The 24,261-nt window shown below is 44.9% G+C and overlaps 1 protein-coding gene across 1 annotated transcript in view; it reads left to right on the top strand.

The window, feature by feature from the left end:
- The window catches only part of LOC121048703 (endothelin-converting enzyme-like 1), a 48,403-nt gene extending 25,896 nt beyond the window's left edge, over positions 1 to 22,507 (top strand). Inside the window, exons 12-20 of the mRNA XM_040505340.1 lie at positions 724 to 830; positions 2,811 to 2,869; positions 3,818 to 3,869; positions 12,773 to 12,840; positions 14,286 to 14,407; positions 17,515 to 17,598; positions 21,353 to 21,457; positions 21,536 to 21,612; positions 22,357 to 22,507. Coding sequence (XP_040361274.1) covers positions 724 to 830; positions 2,811 to 2,869; positions 3,818 to 3,869; positions 12,773 to 12,840; positions 14,286 to 14,407; positions 17,515 to 17,598; positions 21,353 to 21,457; positions 21,536 to 21,612; positions 22,357 to 22,456 — 774 coding nt within the window. The 3' untranslated portion in view covers positions 22,457 to 22,507. The remainder of the gene's footprint in view (positions 1 to 723; positions 831 to 2,810; positions 2,870 to 3,817; positions 3,870 to 12,772; positions 12,841 to 14,285; positions 14,408 to 17,514; positions 17,599 to 21,352; positions 21,458 to 21,535; positions 21,613 to 22,356) is intronic.
- Positions 22,508 to 24,261: the final 1,754 nt, after the last annotated feature.

Below are 24,261 nucleotides of genomic sequence, written 5' to 3'. Positions count from 1 at the left end.
GTAAAAGCTCTCGATCGGCACAGGTCGGAATAAACAAGAGTAAGATTGTGCTATGATACGCTCTAAAAATCATACGTTAAGCCAGTGGTTCTCACCAAGTGATGTTTCGCGGACCTCTTGTGGATCGGCGGAGATGATGGAGGACCGCATTCGTGGTGAGGGGAAGGGAAAGGTATAGGATCATTGTTTTAATGATTTAATAAGTGGATATGACTAAGGGATGGTGTGAAGTAGACTTTTCCCATTGACATAAAAACCAGAAAACTCACCCGAAAATTGGAATGTTCCTTCTCAATCGGATAAGAGACAACTTTTCTTGCCGAACTTGACTGACAATTGGCAAGGCTTCGCGGACCCCTAGAATGTTTTAAGCCATTGACTGTGCTCATCGTTTGACGAATATAAACTATCCTGATTTTGACAAACTTTGTTTTTTGTTTACCGTTCATTCCAACCGAAGTGGCGAGAGAGCATTGAGCGGGAGTTTTACTTGACTGCTTCATATTTGGGGATTATCATAGTCCCTACGACAAGTTTCTTTGACTATGGGTTAACTTGGCATGCGGGCGTCGCGGCTAGAATCTCGAGAACGTTGTATGTATTGTATAAACAAATAACTTGAAAGTTTATTAATAGCAACAAAAACAAATCAAAATAAATATTACAAAAAAAAAACGAAGTGCGAATAAAGCGTTTAAATATTTGACTGAACATTGTTCGCAGGATGTGCTCTTGTACGGCGAAAGCTACGTGAACAATCTGATCCTTCTCCAGACTTCCAAGGCCACCCAGGAATGGAAAGGACTCAGTAGGCACAACAGCCTCGACACGTGAGGAACTAATATAGCCGTCAGCTGTTATGTTTGGATTGCCAAACTAGCGTAATTGTAGTGCAAACTTTACTCAGATATTTCACAGAAAAGTACGCGAAATAATCACCACTAGAGGAAAAAAAATATACAGACCGTAGATATTGATTGGGGGGGGGGGGGGGGGGTACGTGTTTTCGAAAACATGGGGCCCTATGAGGCTCCAGAAACCGAAAACGGGCAAAAATGGGCTCAATTTTTTTATTGAAATTTTCCGAAAATCACTTATAACTTTTGTATAAGGTATGGGATCGGGCTGAAACTTCGGCATTTGGTTGTGACCTCTAGCGCTACCTTTGGGCGGAGAATGAGCGTTGGGCGATGCCTATTTTATTTTTGCGGTGAAAAAAACCCATGTAATTTGTTTTTGTGACGCCCTGTAGATGTCCGAGGGTGATCACGACTAAAAGGTGAAGTGCACACCGTGGCATTCATTTTAAGAAATGCCAACAGAGTGCGAAACTCAGAGTTGCTAAGATTGTTGCTTTCGGAGGAATCCTTGAGTGAATCTAATGTGTACAATTTCGAGAAAAGTGGAAATTCATAATCTTAACGCAACTGGAACCTCACTCTTACTCTTAGCTGATGTCGCTCAACTGGTCAACTGGTTTCAGGGCTCTGTAGTTTAGAGCACCGTGATGTGATGTTATTATGGACACCTTCGTTCCCCCGAAAATCATTCATAATGTGAGTTCTTCATAATGACCAAACAAAAATGCACGCATTCACCCAGTTCGACCCCGGAATTGTTTTTATAACGGTGTATTTATTTAAAAGCCGACCTACAAAACGTTTTTCCGCAGGGTAGAAAAATCCTCTCTGTCACTCTTTCCCCCTCTCCCACTGCTTTCTTGAAGACGGAGGAATTCTTTTGTTGCTGCATCTTGGAGATAAAGTGCGCAGGCGAGCTGGTAGTAGATAATCACACTCTTTAAGACGTCCACGGGGCACCAGAAGACGTTCCCTTCTGTGCCTGTTCCTTTGACGAAAAGTTTTTTTTTCCTTTTCTGCACCTTAGTTTTAGCTGTGAAACTATATGACGCGTCTTGGATCTGGGCAAGCCGGGATAAGATCACTGAAGTTGAAGCAAGTAGGCAGGCGAGCTGGTTAAGGGTAGACATAGTAACGCTGGAGCTAGTGGACAAAAAGAGGCGGACAGACACGAATCCCGGCTTATCCACGACACAGATAGCGGCTTATCCAGCCCCAACAAAAGGAGTTTCTCTCCGTTAAGATTGCAAGGGCAAGGGGAAAATAAAAGGGGTGGTGAGGACGATTTTCCTACCTTGCGGAAAAATGGCTCGGAGGCTGGGATTGTAACATCTGGGGTTGTTCCAGATGCGAAGTTAAAATGGTCTGGAACGGTTGGTAAAAACTAACTTTTTATTTAGTTGGGATAGGGCCGAAGACGAGTAGCAATTTTCGCAATCTGGTGCCATTCTGTTGAGAAGTCTCCCTGTGCAGTATCTCTTGTGACCTCGCGCAGTATTCGTTTTTGTACCTTCGTGCGTACGGTTACCTCGCAGTGGCGTGAACTGGTGAAATCGCGAGGCAATACGGCAACCAGACGAGAGAGCAGTACCCGCGGTACAATAGTGACCCATGAGGTTATTATTTAGTGTTATGCACTCTGGATATTGCTCGGAACTGATGCAAGCGTGCGGCAAGTTCCGCTCACGACGCGGCGCCTAAATCGGGTACCGAAATCCGATGCTCTCAGGAGCCGATGGAGTCGAGTGGAGAAATGTTCTCACGGGAGCCGCTGTATGTTGGTGCATGCGTAACCGCAGGCTCAGGGTCTGAATTAACGAGAAATTGTGTTAATAAACAGGGTTTGCAATTTTTTTTTACAATGTAGCATATTTTTTAACACTGATGGCTTATTAATTGAGGACTTTGCGGACTCGGATCATTAAGTGCGTATTCTGATCGTTGATGCAGGGTGGCGGTGCCTCAGCTTAGAATGAGCGTGTCCTATGACGTCTATCGGAATGCCATCGGTAAGTCTGAAACATAATTTATACTGTCATGCCGAAATATTATAAATTTTAATACTTAAGAGGATATCACAGATCCAACACCTGGATTTCCTATGGCAACTTGTTCTTGGCCTCTTTATGAATATAATGAGTGTTGTCAGCTTTTTGGCCCGCAATAATTACATTCTCAGCCCCTTAGCTAAGATAGGAAGGGTTTCGTCTATATTGGTTAAGTTAAATAATGCCTTCAGCCTTTTGGCTAAGATTAGGGGCGTTATCAGCCTTCGGACGAAAATTGAAAGTGTTATCGGCCGGCTGACCCCATGCCAAGAAAATTCTTAGCCTCTTCAGTAAGAACATTAGTGAAGTTCACACGCTCTGTACAAATGGTAAAAAGTGTTATCAGTTATTTAGCTAAGATCAAGTATGTTTTCAGCGCCTTGGTTCACATTAAAAGTGTTTTAAACCATCTGACAAAAAAATTTGCTCTCAGCCTCCTGGTTAAGATTAAATGTGTTATGAGCACTTTGGCTTAGATGCGTGACGTTTTCAACCTCTTGGCTCAGATAAGAAACACGTTCTCAGCATCCTGGATAAGTAAAAAAAAATGTTCGCAGCCATTTGGCTATTAAATGGAGACGTGCAACCTCGGTTTTCTGCAGGGAAGATACTTCTCTTAGCGCTCCTCTCTCAGATACGAGGGAAGCCAAATTGGGGCAAGGTAAAAAATGGAGAGGATACAAAAAAGGAGGAGGCGGGCAGAAGGGGAAAGCGTGAAGTGTACGTCGCCTTTAAGCGTCAGTAGAATAGAGTCGTTGTTGTGTTCGTATCGGCTTCTTTATTTGTACAACAGGTTATTGGCTTCCAAAACACAAAATACACATTTTCAAAGTCTAAACGATACAATAAAAATAAAAAAATAATAAAAAAAACGCAAAAAAAGTGTGCTTTAACACCTTTTTTTTTCAGTCGTTCCGGCTCTGATAGCGAGACCCAGCATTCTAACACCGGAGCTCAGCCCGTAAGTCCACAATTAATTATCCAGAGGGATTCACCGCTTCAATACAGGGAACACACAATAGACCCTTTCCGGAATTCAGTCGGGCCACCTTGATCAGTATTATCATCTGAAAAGTGGCATATGTGCAGAGCTGGCAGTAATGTAATTACTGTAATGAAATTACAGTAATTTAATTACTTGTTTCAGTAATTAGTAATGTAATTCGTTACTTTTTGTAGCAGGTAATTTAGTAATGTAATGAATTACTCCAGCGACGGTAATTGTAATTAAATTACCTAATTGCGTTTTCGCACCAGGCCTATTTTTTGTGTCCACAATACACAAGAGCGCTTTTCTTTTTATTTTACATTTTCTTTTTCCTCTACACCTTTCCAAAAAGCGCTCTTTGGCCGCCGCTAGTGTGCCTCAATGCCTTTCTGTTTAGGGTGATGCCATCGTTTGTAGTACCCGATGCCGACAGCACGCGCTCACAGGGAAAATACAAGGAAATCGAAGGAAACAAAATGTCGCCATAACACAGTCAGCGCCACGCGCGCGTGCAGGGACACGCTCTTTAAAGAGCTTCAGAACAAAAAATAAAAATAAGCGTTCGAAACAAAATGGTCAGATGTCATCACCCCAAGCAAAGCGCGCATGAAGGCACCCTAGCCGCCGCTATGTTGCTGATGCTAAAGCGGCTGGTGCGACTCTCGCGCCCGCTGTCAGCTAGACATTTTCTGCCACTCTCTTGAACTGTGAAAACCCGCTCAGCGCGATTCTCTACCTATGTTTTGCGGTTTTGCATTCGACGTTTTCTGGTCCCTCTTGAAAGTTTCCGTTTACTTTTTCTGGTGCATGCTGCATACCCTCTCTGTGTTATCTTCCACTGTGAGAAATAGGGCTGGTAAGTGCCTGCCATTCGAGCTTTTCTGCTCGACATTCTCGGGAAACGAAGGAGGGGAAGTAAGTCGAACTAAGGCCCCTGGTGGAACGGCCCTCGACGCGATTTTGCGAACAATGACAATTGTTCTCCCCCCTCCCAGAGATAATCCGCGTAGGGTCCTCAGTCATCTCCAAAAATAGTTGTCCGGGTTGGGGTGGGAAACGGATCAGTCGCGTGCGTTCCTCTGTCCATCGGTAAACATGTTATTTGTGAGCGTGAAAAATGCATGCCTTTCGGCTATCTTCTGTTGTAAATTATCTTCGACAGCTAAACGCTTTGTCGTTTGACACGCGGCTAATCGAACGGCGCCGTCAAAACTTACCATAAAACAACAACAACTAACATTCCAGTCGCATTCGTTCTGTCGCGCGCGTACCCAACAAAAAAAAAAGTTTACTGCTTTTTTTTTTTCAAATGTGGTACAATGCTTCCCAATGTCCTCGGGAAAATACATGCAGCATGAAACACAAAATGCAGTGGGAAAACACGAGAATTTTGCCGCCAGCAGTGTTTGAAACTGCGCCTACACAGGCTGCGCCTATCGAAATCGCAGTCCACTCGGTTAGGGTTAGCAGGGACGCCGGTGAGAGTCTAGCCTCAAATCCAGTGACTGGGCTCGAAAACGGTCTGTTGCCGCTGGGGTCGAGTGTTTCTTGGAAAGGTGTATAGTCTGAGCGTCTCCGTTCGCCCCTAAGCTGGCAGTACGGTGGAAGCCACATGCTCCCCCGACCAATCAATCTCCTGCCGCTTAGCGCTTGACCCCTTTCTCCCCGCACGAGTATAGGGAGAGGGTGTAACCACGAGAGGGATTTTAGGCGCAAAAAGAAATAGTGAAGAAAAATAAAAAAAAATATATTAGGTGACTCACGGAGGGGCGCATCCTCAAGATAGGAAACACTTCGGGCTGTTGGAAACGCAAAGCCGAAGAGGAAATTGGGACAAGGCGAACACTCAAGTGCCTGGCTTTTGAGTGTTCAAGCTGGCATGGCTTGCAGACAAAGAACTGGAAGAGAAGAACTGGAAACTGGTGCAGTGCCAGTACAATGCTTCGCTTCCCGTGCAAGAACACCTGAGACCAGAGCCGGCAACGGAAATTTCTGATCCAGACGATGATTTCTTCAGCATCAGGCGGACAGAAGCGCATCGTACAGACGCTGACGAATTCCGCCGTTGGAAGCACAGCCATACCACAGAACTTTCAGTTTTGGAGAGCTTTCCGAAGATGAAAGAGCTCTTCGTGCGGTTCAACCCTGGGCTGCCTTCGTCTGCTCCGGCCGAGAGGTTGTTTAGCATGGCAAGGGACACGTTGTCCTGCAAGAGGGGATCTCTCTCCGACTAAAATTTTGAAGCGCAGCTTCTCCTGAGATGCAACAGAGAGTTCTAGCTGCGTGCCATGAACTGTGTAAATAATGTAAATAAAGTTATCTGTAAAAGGAAGTTATCAATAGCTCCTTTATATTTAAACGTATACAAAAGTAATGCGAAAGTAATGTCATTACTTTTAAAAGTAATTTGTAATGGTAATAATTACTTTCTGGCTGTGGTAATTTGTAATGTAATTTAATTACATTTCAGCAGTTTTCAGCAAAGTAATTAGTAATGTAATTTAATTACAAAATATGAGTAATTTGGCCAGCTCTGCATATGTGCTATACTAATGGCGGCCTTCTGTCCACTGATGAAGGAAGAAGTTGAAGACGCTCCTAAGCAGATGATTCGATGCATATACATTCTAGACGTTAGCGCGATGTGAATCTTGGATGCAAGAGCTGCGTAAGCATTCATTTCTAACTCGGGCCCAGTCAATCTGTTAGTTGCACAAACTCGGCTTCAAAGCCCCTTGACGCATAGAACTTTAATCAAGGCGTCTACGTAGGATGGCGCTTCATTCTGACTGGTTGCATCTTTTCGCCCTCGACTCTGAGATTGAAAGAGAACTGTACAGTGAAGGCGCGCATTCTCGTTTACAGTTGACTTGCGAAAGTGACAGTGCCTTGTAAAATACTGCAGACCACAGGTTCATTGCAGCCATTAGTACGGTAAAAGTTAAACTGCCATTTGAGTCACCAGATGGCACTGAATTCCGGAAAGGGTCTATAGGCTACTGCTCACAACTTTACAACTGCTATGCTGCGCCGATTATCTCAGGGCTCACACTATTCGTTTATTTATTTACGAGATAGAAACAGAGACGTATACGGAGCGCAAGTTCATCTGCTTCTTTCGCAGAGGCTTCGGTGACGTTAGAACGCCGCGGACTCTGATTGCTCTCATTGGAAGGATAGTGGGTATACTCAAGGCAGCTAACACTGAAGTCTTCCCACTACCCTTCCAGCCAGAGCTAACCAGAGCTCGGCGTTCTGACGTCACCGCAATTCCTGAGCAAGAAGCAGACGAACTTGCTCTCCGCATATGAGAGGAGGGCGTTGACGAGAGGCAACACGGCTACACGACGTGCAAGTCTGTCAGCTCGTAGCGCACCGGGTGCGTTTGTTCGCTCACCCAGTGCGCCGACATGCTTAAAAAAATCGATCTCAATTAATGACGGCGTGCGCTTAGGTGCCTCGACATTGAGCGCTCTCTACGCGTTCTTTATGTTGCTCCCTTGATTAGCGTGCTCCGCCTTGCGCTCCGATGCGCCAAAGACACATATTGGAGCATTCACTCGCTGTGCTGTCACTGATAGCTTAAAAAACGCACGGCACGACGTGTGCCTTCAGGGATCTTATATTCGCTGCGCGGCCGACGAATGCGGCCTTTGCCGATAAAAAACGCCGATGAAGGAATCAGGATGCAAAAATCATGATTATAACAAGCCACTCCTTGCGTTTGTTTCTTAAAGTTAAAGAGGTCCTTGAATTTGAAAGAAACAATAAAAGTTGTAATGTGGACAGCGTGAACATTACGCGGGTTAAGTTTTCTTCCGATCTTATTAGTAGGTGTGTCGTAATAGCCGATTAAAATTTCGACGCAGACCCAGCCACTGCGGCGCGCCTAGGGTTATGACGAGAGAGCGGAGAGAAAAACTAGCAAAAATGACGTCATCAGCGGGCACCCTTGCTCGCCACTAAGCTGGCTCGGGGATGCCGTCGGTGACATTCAAAACGCCCTGGACTGATAACAGCTAACGGCAGAGTGGATCGCCGGATGCCCAGCTGCAATCGCTACACGAATTTATTTTCAAAATAAATGCGGTTTACCCAAGACAAGTGCGATAACTGATTTGAAAAGACAAAAAGCTATACATGCTTTGCACTGACCTCGCATCATCCATTTCGCAGCACGACGGAAAAGAGAGAGGGGGAAGCTGCTTTTGTACGAATTCTGAGTGAAGGGTTAATCTTCTATGATCTCCTAGAGGGACAATAGCGACGTCTGGGCACGTCTGGGAGACACAAAAATGTAGAGTCCTTCCACTTCACGTGAAGATAAAAGACAAGCTAAGCTGTTATCTTTACGTCCTCTAGGACGATGCCTAGAGGACGACGTCTAGGACCACCTTAAGGACGACGTCTAGAACGACCTCAAGTACGACTTCTAGGACGACACCAAGAGGACAACCTCAAGGATTACTTTTAGGACGACCACGAGGACAACCTCTCAGACGACCTCAAGAACGACTTCCAGGATGAATTCTACAAAAAGCCTTACCACTCTGGTGAAAACCAGAGTGGAAAGGCTGGAAAGGTTCCGCCATTTATGAGGTAATAAGACAACCGGCTTGGGGCCAGTTGTCTGGTTGCCGCCGTCGCTCATAGAAGGCTGTAGCTGTCCAGAGTTTTGTGTCGACATTTATTTGCCCGCGGACACGATACTGGGGAAACTAGCTCTTAACAGTCCCGTTGTACAAGGGAACCCGGAGAAAGGAGAGTTCCTCCTTCCCCTCTTCTCTGGTGGTGGCCGGAGAGTTGGCAAGAGGACGTCAGGCGCAAATAATGTATAGCAGTCCACTCCTAACTCAGATTTCTTGAAAAGTCAAAAATACTTGCCGGTAAAAAATATTGTTCATTGGGATGTACCCGGAAAAACTCGGAACTGCCAAGTGTAAAAACCCGAACGTTTCATTTTTTTCCTCTATTTTATAACCGCTGGACATATTTTGCAATTATTGTTGTTGTTTTTTGCATCTATTTTTTTTTAAAGGTCGCAAATTTGTTTTGCACATTTGTTGGAATGGGCCATAGACTTGATTTTTTTTTTCAGGCTTATTCTATCGTATCCGAAACCTGGTGCTCAAAATTATGTTGTTATGAATTTGACAAATGTAATATTATGAACAGAAGCTGTGCGTTTATTTTTCTGGTTTTTACGCTTGTGTGCGACCTTGGTATTTTTGGTTAATATTGGTATTTTGATTTTGGTATTTTAATAAATATTTTTTCAGCGTGTTTTCTTTTTTTTGCGGGGGGAGTTATTCCTGGCTGCCAATTTCCAAACGGGCCACAGGCCTCGTCAAGCTGCCTTTGGCAGCTTTCTGTATGGGCACCTTGGCTAGAAGACCAAAAATAAAAGCGATTGATTGATTGATAAACAAGTGTTCACTCTTTTTATTTGTACTGCCAATATACGTATATGTTTATTTGTACTGGCAAATAAGGTGAAAAAATATATAAAACGCAGGCATGTTGTTGAACTAACTCCATAATGACGGTGTGTGCGTGTTTATCCTTTATTTATATGTTTCCAGCCTTGTTGTTTTATTATGGGGTACAGTTACGTTGGAGATTTCTTTTTTTATGGAATCCATTGTACCAAATTTTGTCAGAAAAAAATGAAAGCCGTTTACAACTCCCTGTAACGCCGAATTAGAGCGCAGCTCTTGAGGAGGAGGAGGGAAGGGTAGTGGGGGGTGGGTCAAGTGACCTCGGGGGGCGGGGGGTCACATGACCTTGGGGGTCACGTGACCTTGTGGGAGTCACGTGACCTTGTGGGAGTCACGTGACCTTGGGGGTCACGTGACCTTGTGGGAGTCACGTGACCTTGTGGGAGTCACGTGACCTTGGGGTGTCATGTGACGTCGGGGGGGGGTCACGTGACCTGGGGCCACGTGACGATGCCGATGACGTCATCAGTGACGTCACTGAAGACGCCATCAGTGATGATGATGATGACGATGCGGATGCCGGTGACGTCATCAGTGACGTCACTGATGACGTCATCAGTGATGATGACGATGTGGATGCCGGTGACGTCATCAGTGACGTCACTGATGACGTCATCAGTGGCTATGACGTCAACGGGGGGTCACGTGACCTCGGGGGTATCCCCAGGTCACGTGACCCCCCCGGGGTCACGTGACCTGGCTAATTATCGTGACCCTCGTGAGGGTAACCCTAGTAACCCTTGTGAGGGCAACTTTCGTGACCCTCGTGAGGGTAACTCTCGTGACCCTCGTGAGGGTAACTCTCATAACCCTCGTGACCCTCGTGAGGGTAACCCTCGTGAAGGTAACCCTTTTGAGGGTAACTAACCCTCGTAACCCTCGTGAGGGTTACGAGGGTAAGTAACCCTCGTGAGGGTATCCCTCGTGAAGGTAACCCTTTTGAGGGTAACTAACCCTCGTAACCCTCGTTACGAGGGTAAGTAACCCTCGTGATCCTCGTGAGGGTAACCCTCATGAGATTAACCCTCGTAACCCTCACGAGGGTTACGAGGGTTGCGGTTACGCCGACGGCGACGCCGACGCCGACGCCGCTCAAGCCGGGAACGGGCCCCTAAGAGCTGCGCTCTAATATAGGGAAGCACAGTTTATCTCAAGAAAGAGGTATTCGTTTAAGTTTTAAATGTGCACTTTCCCTAAGATCTTGAAAGGCGCTCGTGCAAAACGGCGCAAGCTAATAGACGTTCTGGGTTCTATAAATATCTCCAGCAGGGATGGGCAGTATTTCAAATACAAGTATTTGAAATACGTATTTAAAATACTTTGTGTATTTTGCATTTGTATTTAATTACAAATTAGGTAATGTATTTGACGTGTGTATTTAAATACTAAAACGTGGGTATTTGAAATACAATTGTAATTAAATACAATTTTGTGGGCGAAAATACATCCCTCAAATTTATTGTCACTGTCCAGAGCAGGAATAAAACTACGTTCTGCACTGAATGCAGTGTCTCTCAATCAAGCACAAGCATTTAGTAACTTTGTGATTAGGGTGCTAGTCCAAAGCAAGAATATTGACGAAATCGACGTTCACAGGCAGACTGCCTAAATAATTAAGTGCCTGTGACAACTTGTGGTGCTTTACAGCCTGATTTCCATCCATATTTTTGCCTGGAACATTCTAAATGCGCGGCTCGTCCAGATTTTCGTAACTGGTGCGAGTTGAAACAATAAAATATTCTCTTGCTAGTGCTGCGCGTCTTGGTCGTCTCGGTTCCAAAATGTAATCGACAAAAAAGCTGCTTGCAGCTCTATACGTTTTTCACCTATTACGTCCAAGGTGATTATATTTTTTTGTGATTATATTTCAATTATGTTACTAGGGCCTCGCACACTAACTCGCGAGTGTGCGATGCAAAATTAAAATGAGATACCCAGAAACCCGTTGCAGGTGCCCTGAAGTCGCTGACGCAAATTTTGAGGAGTGTATTTGGAAAAGTATTTGGAGCAGACCAAATACATTTGGTTGTATTTGTATCTTGTATTTAAATGCTTTTTTGGAAATTTAATTAGATTTGTAATTAAATACAGTTTTGACGAAGTATTTTGTATTTGTATTTCGATACATATCTGCATGTATTTTGCCCATCCCTGATCTCCAGTAACATTGTCATAATGACTACCCCAAACAACCATTTACCAGATTTCCTCTACATTCGCATGCGTTTACGTCGTTTTCTATGGGTTCTGGTATACAACCGTGTTTTACTACGGATTGAAAAAAAAAATCTTCAATGGGTATCGTAGCATTGCCCGCTAAAGAAGCCACGGGTACAGCCATCGTACTATACATACCAGCTATACAGCGGCCTTCTAAAAATAGACCTATAGTTACAACACAAGAAGCGGTTACCTGACATCGAACACACCCTTGTATCTCGAATATCGGTCACTTAAAATATACACAAATATTAACCTTTATATCTTCTCCCCTTGTCTCCCACCCCCTCCCCTTCAAATTGAACAACAAATCCAACCTTCACAAAGAAGGACTTGTACTTTTAATGACTGACCTTCCGAAAATCCTACCCTCTTCTTCACTTGATCGTACTGCGGACACAAACATCGAGAAGCAACTGTTCCTAAGTTCAGACAAAGGACTTTGTTGGAATGAAACATGTGAGGTTGTTGTAAAGCGCTTGTGCAATATGGGGTAACGGTACATATTGCTCGTCTAAATCACCCACTAAAAAATAAGGTTAAAAGCTGTGATTTTTAAAGGTGAATATATCAACAAATGAAACCCTCCTTCCACATGTCTTCTTCTCCTGGTGCTGCATTCAAATTCGTATGTTGTCATTATGATTTGAAAGATAAAATAAAATAAAACTTTGCTTGATCTAACTAAATATGTTAATCAGCAAAATACAAATCTAACGTATTTGTGATGATACGTTCCATTTCACATATGGAACTTGTAAGGGGAATGCGTTCGAAACATCAGTAGGAACCAGGAACGAGCTTCCACTCTTTTTTCTTAAGGAACGTTACAGCACTGCTTGGGAGTTGGGCTATCGCAACCGAATCATCGCGATATTTAATTGTGCTCGTAGGGTGGTCCATACTATTTTTAGTATTTTTTTATTTTATTTTTTTAAGCTTGAATCTCTGGCCTTGCCTTGCGCTTTCGAACATGAGCATTAGAGTGATAATAATTTTGGCTAGTACATTGTTGATGTAATTAAAACTGATAAAATTAGATGCTTGAGTGATTCAACAAGTAAGCTACTATAGACAGGGCTAAGCAGATGGTCAAGTAGTATCCTAAGTTCAGACTTAAAAGAAAATTCAATAGTAATTTATTCTTGAATCTTTTAGCTCCATCAACTTTGGCGCCTTTGGATATCTCGTCGCCCACGAGATGTTGCGAGGCATCATGTTCAGCGGTAAGTCGCGCAGTTGCGCGATTTCTATTCATTGCTGTATCGAAAAGCCAGTGGTTCTCTGAACGGCCGCTCATTGCGTTGTCTTCGTTAGAGTGTTCTGACCAACGAGGTAGAGGGCCTTAGAGCAATAATTTGACAGCTGAAAGTGCCACCGATTGGCCGCCGTCATATTGCACATTTTTGACCACTAGGCACGTGACCTTATAGTTTTAAGTCTAGATTTTGACGAAGTACTGCGCACAAATAATTGCTTATTGATATTTTTTAACAGGACCAACGAGATAAGTTATATTTCATTTGATATAAGTCAAAAATATGTTTTAACGACGAAAACTCGGGCAGTATCGCAATGCCTCCGCTAAATGCCGTGAGTCGCGGTGCTGTATCTTGGGTTTTTATCTGAGCTAGATACTGATCTCTGGGGCTAACAGTATTGAAAAAATAGTTTATTTATTTTTTTTAAGCGATCGCAATACAGATTTAGGCTTAGTTTTGTGTAAAAGCCTCAGGATTTGGTACGGTCACGTGTCTAGTGGTCAAGATTGTACAAAAAGGCGGCAGCCAAGTGGGGGTCACTTCCTGGTGAACTGTATACCAGTTTATCGCTCTAAGCCCCTCTACCTCGTTGGTTCTGGAGAAATTGACACTCTAATTGGCTGTGCTGTCAGGCTATTAGTATAAAAAGAACAACAGACAAGCAGGAACTCCACATAATTTTGTAAAATTTTTTTTGCAATACCCGAATTTCGAAAGTATAATATTTATTTCAAACCACATCGCTCGTGAAAAAAAAAAAGTCCGTAGAGGTTATGCGAGCTAGCGGAATCAATGTGGATTTCAATCCGTAAAAGAGAAACAAAGCAACTCTACAAGGTGCAATTTCAAGCGCAGCTGGTTTCAAAAGATCCTAGCTATTTTATGAAAAAAAAACTTCTGTGACAAATCCGAGAAAAGGAGGAGAGCGCAAGCACAATAATCGGCACAAAACTTGAGAGAGGGCCTACGTGCCCGTACCTTTAACTTCATAACCCAAGAAAGCTGACCGCGAACATAATGGTATAGCGTTTTCGAGGTCTCGGACATCTTACAACATGCATTTTATTGTATTGATATAGTTCAGTTCAACAGTTGCGAATTTAATGCAGCGTTGTGGAAGATAAGGGCGAGATCACATCACTTTAGAAAATGACCTCGTCGCAGTAATGCTGAGGGAATAACGAGGAAATTGTGCGGCTATTCTCTGGCACTCGTGGCTCTGATAATGAGGCACGGAAGTTGCAATATGGTTCGTTATGAGGTAGAAAATAAATCAAATTATATTATCAGGTTTCCAGTTTTCTTAAAAGATTTATCCCGTTTCGATCTACATTACTACCTGGTTCGTTGAAACAAACCCGTAAAACCGGAGCAATAACACTCGCGATTCTTCAAAACGGCATCTGCAGGGAGCGTAATCGACGAGCAGGGCAGTTTGCGGAACTGGCACACTCGAGCCCGCTTCGACATCTTGGTCAACTGCTTCGGGACAATGCTCAGGCACACCATCACCAACGAGATCATGAACCGGGTACGCATATAAGTGCTTTCTCTCGCTCCGTGCGACCAAAGTTTTACACGAAGTCCGACCACAGGCGACACTGCCTATCACGCAGCTCCGTAAGTGAATTAAGCGTCCTGTCGCTCGCCGTCTTTGTGCGTTTGCCGTCAGCGGCTAACCCATAATCACGCACGGCGAATGAGTGCCCCATTATTCTGCGCTTTCTTGTGGGCGTGTTTGGTCTATAGACCGACACACTGTTTACAAACTAGCCCGCGGTTGCCCACACCAGGTGTGGGCACTGCGCGAGCGCAGAAACCAGATTCGCGTGAGGGGAAGCTTCTGCGCATGCGCCGTAACGACAACAGCGCCACGGCAGAGGCGTGACGTCGGAGCCACGTGCTGGGCTATAGCTGGGGAAAGCCAACGTACAAAGACGACGAGCACCGTAACGATGCACTTTTTTGATGGCTGCATGATCGGCTACATCGGGCCGTGGAGTCGTTGCGGTTGGACAAAGTGCGATACTGTTGTGCAGAACAATCAAGGCCTGCACACTAGACTTTTTGACGTGATCAAAGTGAGATCGAGCGAAAACACAAATTGAACTCAAGTGCTGCTGCGTTGGCGTTCGAACGGCCCTCGTCTCTATCCAATGCGTCGAACGACGCTCGGTTTCGGGGTCGGGCATAATTGCCGAGTGGGCACAATCCTACACTCCGTTCACCCTTAAGCCGAGACTGTATACAGTCAGTCAAAGTCAATGCCACAAGTACGACCATCTACAAGACAAGGCCGTACTGCTGACTTTTTTTTGTGTCATCAGAGAAGGCCAACGCTGGACACAGGTTGGAAACAAGTGCAGCGTCAGCGCTCGGCTTCGAGTCAAATTTGAGCCAAACGTTGACGCAATCGTCGTGTCCAATCTGTGTTCAGCGTTGGCCTTCGCTAGTGACGAGATCTCTATCGGCACTACGACTTTATTATCTAGAGGGCGTTACTGAGCCAATGCTACATGCGCGAGAGCTCGAGGTCGCTGCTTTCGAGCGCTCTTCCAGCGGCACTCGGGCTAGAATATGCACGCCTCAAAGCCAGAAGCGCCGGCTAGATCCCGCTTGTAGCTTTGGGCGCAGCCTCAGCTTAAGAGTGATCCGAGTATAGGGTGATGATCTCCCAGGTAACTGGGAGATTACTTGAACAGATAAACGCATGACTTTTCGTTATATTCGCGTCCGGGCGCAGAATGTTTTTGTATTGTCTTTTGTTTGATGGTTTATTATAGAACTGATTAAGAGAATAGGGGGGGGGGGGGGGGGGCTGGTATTCTGCAAGGTGTAATTATTGGCACATTAGCTTACTGAAAAAAGATGAGAGACTTTGGCAGGCGGTATTGCATTTATTTGGTCAATAGTTTGTATTGAAAAAATATCGTTTTCGTAGTGTTGTCCGCACTTCTCTCTACAGCTGATTTTAACAACACTGAGTCACTCGGCCTTGATATTATGCCCCGAGTATACGGCTGACCTTCTATTTAACTTGTAGTAGGATTTCCAGTGTTTGTTTTTAACGTAAAATACGTTTTTGGACATAAAACCTCCCCTCCCTGCTCCGCAAAACGGTAACGCGCAAAAAACATAGGTTCACGTGCCGCCACCAGTCTCGTCACCACTGTCCGCTAAATTTATAGGGTTCCTTTGACTCTACACTTAATGTACCTATATCACGTACAAGAATTTCGTCACGCACAATAAACATATATGCTGTCATGTTGATGGCAGGTTTAGAGTTTCATGTCGGCTGTACCTCGGGTATAAAATTCGAAAAATTCCGATTTCGAGAACCACTAAGTGAGCACGATTAAAGTTCGATCACATTTGAAGAGTCACGTGTACACAAAACCTCAACTGCTACAGTAGTGGTTTCGATGTATACGCAAATAGATCCTTCAGTCGAATTCATCAGTTATTGCATTGAGATATCTCATCCCTTAAAGGAGCTGTGCAACGATATTGCCACGCTCGTCGGCGAGCCACCGCGCGCGTGGCCGAGTGGTTACCGTGCTTGACTGTCGCGCAGAAAGTCTGAGTTCAATTCCAGTCAGTGGAATGCTCTTTTATTTGTTCTTTCATTGCGTTCTCGTGAGTTCGAGAACATTCTCGTCAGATCGAGTTCCGAATGTTCCAGTCGCCGAACAATCTAGGCCGATTGTTCCAGAACCCAACGCGCGTACATAAGGGACTCCGCGTGCTGATCTGCGGTCAGTTTCGCCCCAGCCTTCGACTTTGTTGCTACGCCGACTTCGACGCCTGCGACGCTCTGTTATTATCTTTTGTACCCTTTTATTTTTTTTTTTGGCACAAGTTCGCCACATTAAATGTTTATTTCTTCCTGTTAATTTCTTGTTTATTGGTCGCCACCCGTGACAATATTCAGTCGGAATGTTTTTCACTATACACGAGCTTACTGGCACTAGTGGGACTCAAGGATACTTGCACGCAACGCCACTGACCAAGAAACTCCTTTATTGCGGTAAAATTTCAAGGACAAAAGCAATTATTTTCGTTCAATCTCTCCTTTGCAAAATTTGATGACGTAACATGGGGATCGCAGAACACCCAAGTGACGATATTTGAATGCGGTTCATAGATTGGACCCGAGCCCTGCGTGGGCACTCGATTTGGGCTCGTGATAATTACTAGCTCGAGAAGCATTCGGGTAGTCGCCCGCGTCCAATCGCTGGAACGACGACAACAGCCGAGCCATAACAATGTCTGGAACTCAGCGCGTGTCCTGTGCTTTGCCAACCCCAGCGTGTGGCTATGATCAACATTGGCGGCATATAATCTGCTCCAGATCGCGTCGCCGCTTGTTCTGGCTGCGAGTTGAGGGGGTGAACGCTGCTCGTTTTTCTTTAATTTTTTTTCTGGGACTTCTATTGCATGAAGTGAAAAACGAACGCGTGTTTCATAGGTCATTAACGTCAGGGATCTGTTCTAAGCGGTATTTGCGCAAAGTACAAAAATTGTTGCACAGCTCCTTTAAGTCTTTGTGCCAGCTTATTTGTTTGCGTGTGTGTGTGTGTATTTAAACTTGGTTCCTTATCGAAGCGACATGAGCTGGGTGTCTCGCACGCACAGGTGCGGTCTAGCAGCGTGGCACTATCCCAGATGTTTAACCGCGAGTTGATCATCGGGTCCACTGCACTTCCAGCTGCCTTCAAGGTATGCCTTATTGCTTCACATTGAAGCTCTATTTGTGGTAGACTTCCCGCGTTAAAGAGATTCAATGAGCGCGAGTTACGTTCGCGACTTTAAAGGGGCACTGAAACCCCAAAGGTCGTATTTATTTTTATTGTCTAAAACGATGCAAGTTGCAGCCATAGACACGCAAAAAAAACCGCATCGCCAAAAAAATTTTCCCGCACGCACGCGCACCTTTTTATTTTTGGCGTTTGATTTTCCCGCCTCTCGCCTCCTCGCTTCTTTTGATCGGTGACGTCAAAAATCAGGAAATTTAGAAGCTTTGTAGGCGGCATCTTTATAACATTTAATGACGGCAATCCTAAAACATGTTTTTTAACGCAATTGCGAACGCACTACGGCCCTTCTTTTTGAAATACCAAAAATCGGGAGTTCGTTGTGGTGCCGTCTCCTGGATTTGTATCCTCCAACGGAAAACAGGCGACACCGCTCAAAACCGGTCCGCCGCAACGCCGGCGCTAGCCGGCGCTCGCTCCTTTCCTCCTCGCTTTGGGTCGCCATGGCAACAGCAGGGAGTGGTGACAGGAAAGGAGACTCTCAGGTCTCCGCAATTTTTGACGTCAAGGCACCGGCGCCGATCGCGCGGGAACTTCGAATTCGGCATTTGGAAATTGTTTTTTTACTTCACGAATACTGAATTCCCAAATTTCAAATTTTGAGGGTAATGTCCCGGCATCGTTTTCGACCGTTTCGGATAATAAAAAAAATATGATTTTGATGTGTCAGTGCCCCTTTAAGGCGTATAAGGGCATGCTGGTGCCTAGACAAACAGGGGAACGCCCTATTAACGAATTTAACGGGGGCATGTGGAAAGACTCGTGTTCCATCTGTTATAAACTTTATCTCTTCTTGGGCAACGAATAATTACAGTTAGATTTAGTAATAAGACAAAACAGTTTCTTTAATGTCGTTGTGGTGATTATACAATTTAGGAGGCCTGATACAGGAAAACAAGGAGAGACACTCTCAGGGGCCGCTTGCCACCCGCTTGCTCGCACACCACCTAACACCACACTCGTCTCTCCCCGAACCTCGTGGCCTCGCCGTCTGTAACTTGGTCCTCTAGGTTTCCTTCCTTTGGGTGGATGCTGGGGCTCATCTCTCACACCTGAAGCTGACCCAGGCCTTGGCTCTCAAACTCGCTGGTTCGCGAACACGTAAACCAAAGATCCCATGTCCTATCGCAGAAATAATTATGGCACCAGGATCTCGGCGACTCGGAGTCTTGAGGAAACATTAGTGTAGGGCACGTAGAAAAACAAGGATGGTCTGGGGGGTTTTACTTACACTCACCACGGCCGGACTGGAAGCGCGCGCTCTCTTTCTCTTCTTACGGCCTTTGCAATTGGAGCAATCGCCAACTCCCGCCGCAGTTCGCGGGGGGCGCTGTCACCTCACCCCTGGACTACCCTTTGCCGTTTGCACAAAGCGCGTCTGACAGTGTATCTCAACGCTGTCGCAACTTGCGGCCGAGATTTTTATAGCCTTTGACGCCTGATCCTTGCGTTTAGACCCTCAGCCACTATCTAATGAGCTTCTGATGAGCCCAAAACGGTGAATATTTGACGCACATCTCCGAGATATTCGGGAGTAAAAAGTAGTAAGTAGAGACAGCGAATGCGATTGCGGAAAACTATACTCGTCTTTACCTCCAGGACTTCTGTTGAAACTAAAGAAGAGGAGGAGACGGACCCCTTCTACGTGAAGTAACTTTAAATGATAAATAATTTGTGCACTCTCGTGGAATGTAAGCAAGCCCAATCTATCTATCGCCGTGGTCTGCATCATCATTTCATAGGCCGCACATGAAGTCGGTCAGCTGCTCTAGACGAGGGTGTAGTAGTCTGTACAATTTTCGCACAGTGCACATTACAGCCTAATGTGCTTCCTCGAGGGCTTGTGCACCATACCCAGCAAATTTTTTGTTTCTGTACCTCACCGTCTTTGCATGGTTAATCAGAAGTGTTCTGAGGAACCGTTGCCAAAACAGCAACCTACGAAGCTCGAACACCAGCGCAAAGCAGCTCGAAGGGGCTCTCCGAGTGGGGTGAAGTGGGGTGAGATGGTTGCGCCCCTGGCGACAAGCAAGTGAACTACGTACGGAGAAAAAACGCCATTGACTCTCGGGCGATTGCTAGGCCGTAAAAAGGGAAAGAGAGCGCGCGCTTCCAGTCCGGCCGTGCACTCACATACCACACACAAGACATAAACAAGAGGAAAGAACAGCGCCGTATATTCTAATTTCTGACACATCGGTACCTCAAATTTGTCCCAATCAGCTTACGTAACGCCGGGCATGGTTCATTATATAGATCTTCACGGTTTGTCGTGTTATGTTATTCGGCGTTCTTATCGACAAACGCCGTACTCTCCTTGGCTGTTCAGGGATAAAAGACGCTAAGAACTCGCCATGCTCCGCGTTCCTTAAAGGCTGGCCTGCGTAATCGTCTTCTGCCTGGCAGAATACCGGTTCCCAATTTTCTTCTTTTTTTTTTTTTTTTTCACGCGCTCTTGCATCCTTTTTTCCTCCTCTCCCCACAGGTGCGGGTCTCGGAGCCACTGCCCACAGAAAGGAGGAGAATGTCCCTGTTTCTTGAATGGAAAGAAGCAATTGAGGGAGAGTTTCCTCCTTTCTGGCTGATCGTCGGCCAGCGGCTTTTGAAGCAATTTGGAACCATCTCGGCAGCATCCAGAAATCGATCGATCGCATTTTACAGGGGGTAGTTTGATCAAATCGTGTTTTCCTAGAACAAGATTACTAAATCCCGGATCACACTGCTCATACATCACACAAAAAGGCAGTTTGCAAACACGACTTACCTCATTATCTGTTGCTCGAATGCCGCGTGCCAAGTTTTTTACATGAACTCATTGCCATGCGCGGCATTCGAAGCACGGATCTCGCGGTGACTCGCCTTCGAATCTGTATACCCCGGCTTAACGGGAAGGTCACGCTGTCACTTCAAAGCACTCTCTGAAGCACATACGCACCCGGAGAGGTATCGGGAATGCAAACACAGTGAGCTCAATCTTCCGATATCGGCCTCATTATTAAATGTGCAAAAATATTTTTTTTTTTAATTTTTTAATTTTTGAAGTTTGATTGTAATTCAGATGGGTGTACTGATCTTAAAGGGGCGTCAGATTAACATAACGTGAATTGGGGGTGGTATTGGAACAAAATAAAGCTAAAATCATAGATGGGTAATTTTGACTATTGTTGGGCCACCGGCAACCATGCAGCGGCGGCAGCTGCGATTAGGCTCAACTTAACTGAGCTGATGCTGTACGCGAGTTTTCTTCTAGCAGTAAATATTACAACATTAAGTCTAATATCACATTATTTATTTTGACGAACTTTACACCTGTGAGAGAAGCCTAATTCCTTTTTAAAGTACTGAAACGTGTATCGAATTATTTCGAACGTTGACTGGAGGTGACAATAGCACGCGAGGAACGTATCAGTGCAGAACGTCTAAAATAATTTTTCCTCGGCCACAATGTTTCTTATTAGGAAGATACTGAGCTATGTATTGGTAGAAAACCTTATGCTACTCATCCTGAAGGCGGGCGAAAATAATTTCATAATTTGATAGTTTAAATGCACAAATTTTGTTAAATGCTACTACTCCTAGCGATCGAGCATGCCAGGAAAAGTTCGTTGCTATCCGCAGACTCTACTCAATCGGTTTGTGATTTGTTTTGCTGTTCGCAGGCTTTTCGCACTTTCATGGCGCGCTACGAAGGCGAATCTGAATTCAGCGCGCTACCAAGGGTCCGCTTCACGCAGAACCAGTTATTTTTTCTATATTTTGCCAAAGTACGTAACATACTCGTTCGATATAAAAAAGTTTTAAAATACAAATATCACTGCCATAACGTTCCTCGATGATTGCAGAGCTGGTGTCACACCAAGAGGAAGACCTACGAATCTTACTACATTGAGGACTCCAATGAGCCACCACCCGACCTAAGGTGAAAATATTGTTTATGTGTAAACATGTGCCCATCAAAAAGTTAAAATATCGTTTTAACTCCAGGGATTATTTTCATCATTCTTGTCCAGCTCGCTTGCACCTTTGCAATTAATTGCATTCTAATTAAAATATCGTACCGGTAAAACGAACAACCACAAACGAAGAAATAACAAAACTAAAAAAAAACACAGAAAGAAATATTTTTATAGTCTTCCCGTTATTATATGAAAGACTTCCCACGATAATTAACAAATGTTGAGCGAGACTAGGTGGCTCTGTTCGCTAGCTAAAGTGCACGAAGTCATTAGCACCCAGAGGTTTTATTGAATTGCTACATAAGGTGGTTCTATAATAAAAAAAAATATATCGAAATAAAACAAAAATGGTTCCACAATAAAAATAAATTTGCACAGGTTAGATAGTTTGCTTCGTGCTTATTGTTCTTTGTTTGCTTTAAACTTTTAAAAAGCAGGAACATCGCGACGTTGGTGCAGTCAGTGCATCTCACACGCATTCGAGTCAATTGTTAGATACAGAATATGTCGAATACTGCTTTTAGCAGTTCTTCTGCAAGCGAGATAAGACCAATTGCTACTTGTGAAATGTGCCTGCAATATAGCCCAGCAAAACGTTTCATAGAAAATAAATATGTTGCATCAAAGAACTAAAAAGTGGTGTCTTATGTTTTGGTAGAGCCTGCGCCAATGAATGATTACGTTTACTGTTATTTGTTTTTTTTCAGAGTCAACCATATTTTGATGGATTTCGAGAAGTTTGGAAAAACATTTGAGTGCCAACTGGGAACCGTTATGACGCCGCATTTCAAGTGTGGCAGCTGGTAGAAGTGCTTATTGACAAGCCAGTTTCACGCCAGGAAAGATATAAACGCCGAAAGACTCTGAACACACTGCCTTGATACGACCAAAGTTATGAAAATAATGCTTTGAATTTAGCGAGGCTGCTCTATATTGCACTAGTTGTGCGTAAATCTGCCATAGCGTTGTGTAGCTTCAGGCTTCGTCTAGTTTGGTGGTATATCTAAAATATTAATTATATTAAAAGTAACAGTTGTATTATTAGAAGTCTCAAAGTTTTCCAAAGGTGCAGCAATGAGAATGATCCCTGCTTATCAACGTTTTTTTTATTTTTTTTATTTTATGGATTTATATTTATTACGAATTGTAAATAGTAAAAGAGCTTCAGTGCGTCGACATGTCGGAAAACATATAACCTCTAATAAAGCATTTCACAAGCAACGTCTGCATTTTATGCCCTAAAATGTCCTCACAGACAAATTTCGCCAGATTCGGTGAGGCGTGTTGTAATTTGCTCGAAAGGGTCGAATGTTCTTGTAATCGGCTATTATAAAAGTTTCTGCCATGCTATCGATCGCAGATGGCGAAACGCAGATCACGAAAGCATTCTAGAAAGATTAACGCATGCCTGCTATCAAGGTTATTTTACAGCGGAGCTGTTAAGGGCTAGGTTCCTCAGGATCGTGTCCGGCAAAAACCAGTTTTGAGGGTGTGCAAAGGGCCTCGAGGGTGTGCCTATGTGCGCCAAACCTTGCCAACATTGACATACTGGCAAAAGATCGCACAAGGGTTGCTCGAGAAATTCTCGAGGCCCTTGCTATTGACGCGAAGGGGGACCATTGCGTGAGTGCACCGTCAATCGCGCTGCACCAGAAGGAATTGGTATACCTGCGAAGAGCCGCACACTTGACAGGCATATGAAAGAAGAGGAAGAGCGGGAGACGAAGGTTCAGATATAGAAGAAGAGGAAGAATCCGTTTAGCTGTAGACTATAGAGAAAGAGGATTTCATTAAAAATAGTTGCTAGTCCAGCGGTGTGTCTGCCTTTTTTGTTTGTCTCTCTGTGTGTGTCCGTAAAACGTTCAGCTGGCGCTTTAACAATCATGAACCAACTAGCTCAGCTTCAAGCCGTCAGAAGAATGGATAGTTGGGCCCATTCACTGATATCTATGACAATAGACCGATCTCACCAGCTAGTTTGAGTACGCCACCGCTGCCGATATGCATCGTGGGAGCTGTAGTCTTTCTGCTGGAGGTCTGGAGGTCCTCCAGCAGTGCGGTGCGGGGAAGCGCGATCTCTCGCGCAGACCTCCCTGCTGGAGGTCTGCGCGAGCAGACCACGAGGCAGTATGAGCTATCTCGTGAACTGGCGTCTGCCTCCTACGAACTACAGTTACGGCGGCGTCACGCATGCGTGGAACGCTTGGTGGGATCGGTCTATTGCTGGATCGCGCTTCCCCGCTTCGAGCCCATTGCGCGATTGAGGCCACCGGTCGGCCATCTTACGAGGTCCGCTAAAGCGTTGTCAAGGCGGCGGTCACGTGACCTTTGCCTCTGTTTTCATGTGACCTACACACGGTAACCATGGTAACTGTCTAGGCTCGACAGCGCTAGAGAATATCTCGTAAGATGGCCGACGGTGGCTTCATTTGCGGTGCGGGGAAGCGCGATCCAGCAATTGTCATGGAGATCAGTGGGCGCGTTGGTGGGAATTCATCGTAAAAAACAGAGTGCGAAAAACAGACGACGACAAAGAAGAAGCACACGTAATGAGCTCAGCGCTTGTCACGTGTGTTTCTTCATCCTCGTCTGTTTTGCGCGCTGTTTCCTAC

The sequence above is a fragment of the Ixodes scapularis genome, unplaced genomic scaffold (assembly GCF_016920785.2).
Source record: "Ixodes scapularis isolate PalLabHiFi unplaced genomic scaffold, ASM1692078v2 PGA_scaffold1__304_contigs__length_218370807, whole genome shotgun sequence".
Lineage (NCBI taxonomy): Eukaryota > Metazoa > Arthropoda > Arachnida > Ixodida > Ixodidae > Ixodes > Ixodes scapularis.
Note: the sequence above shows the minus strand (reverse complement) of the source record. Positions and strands in the feature narration are given on the sequence as shown.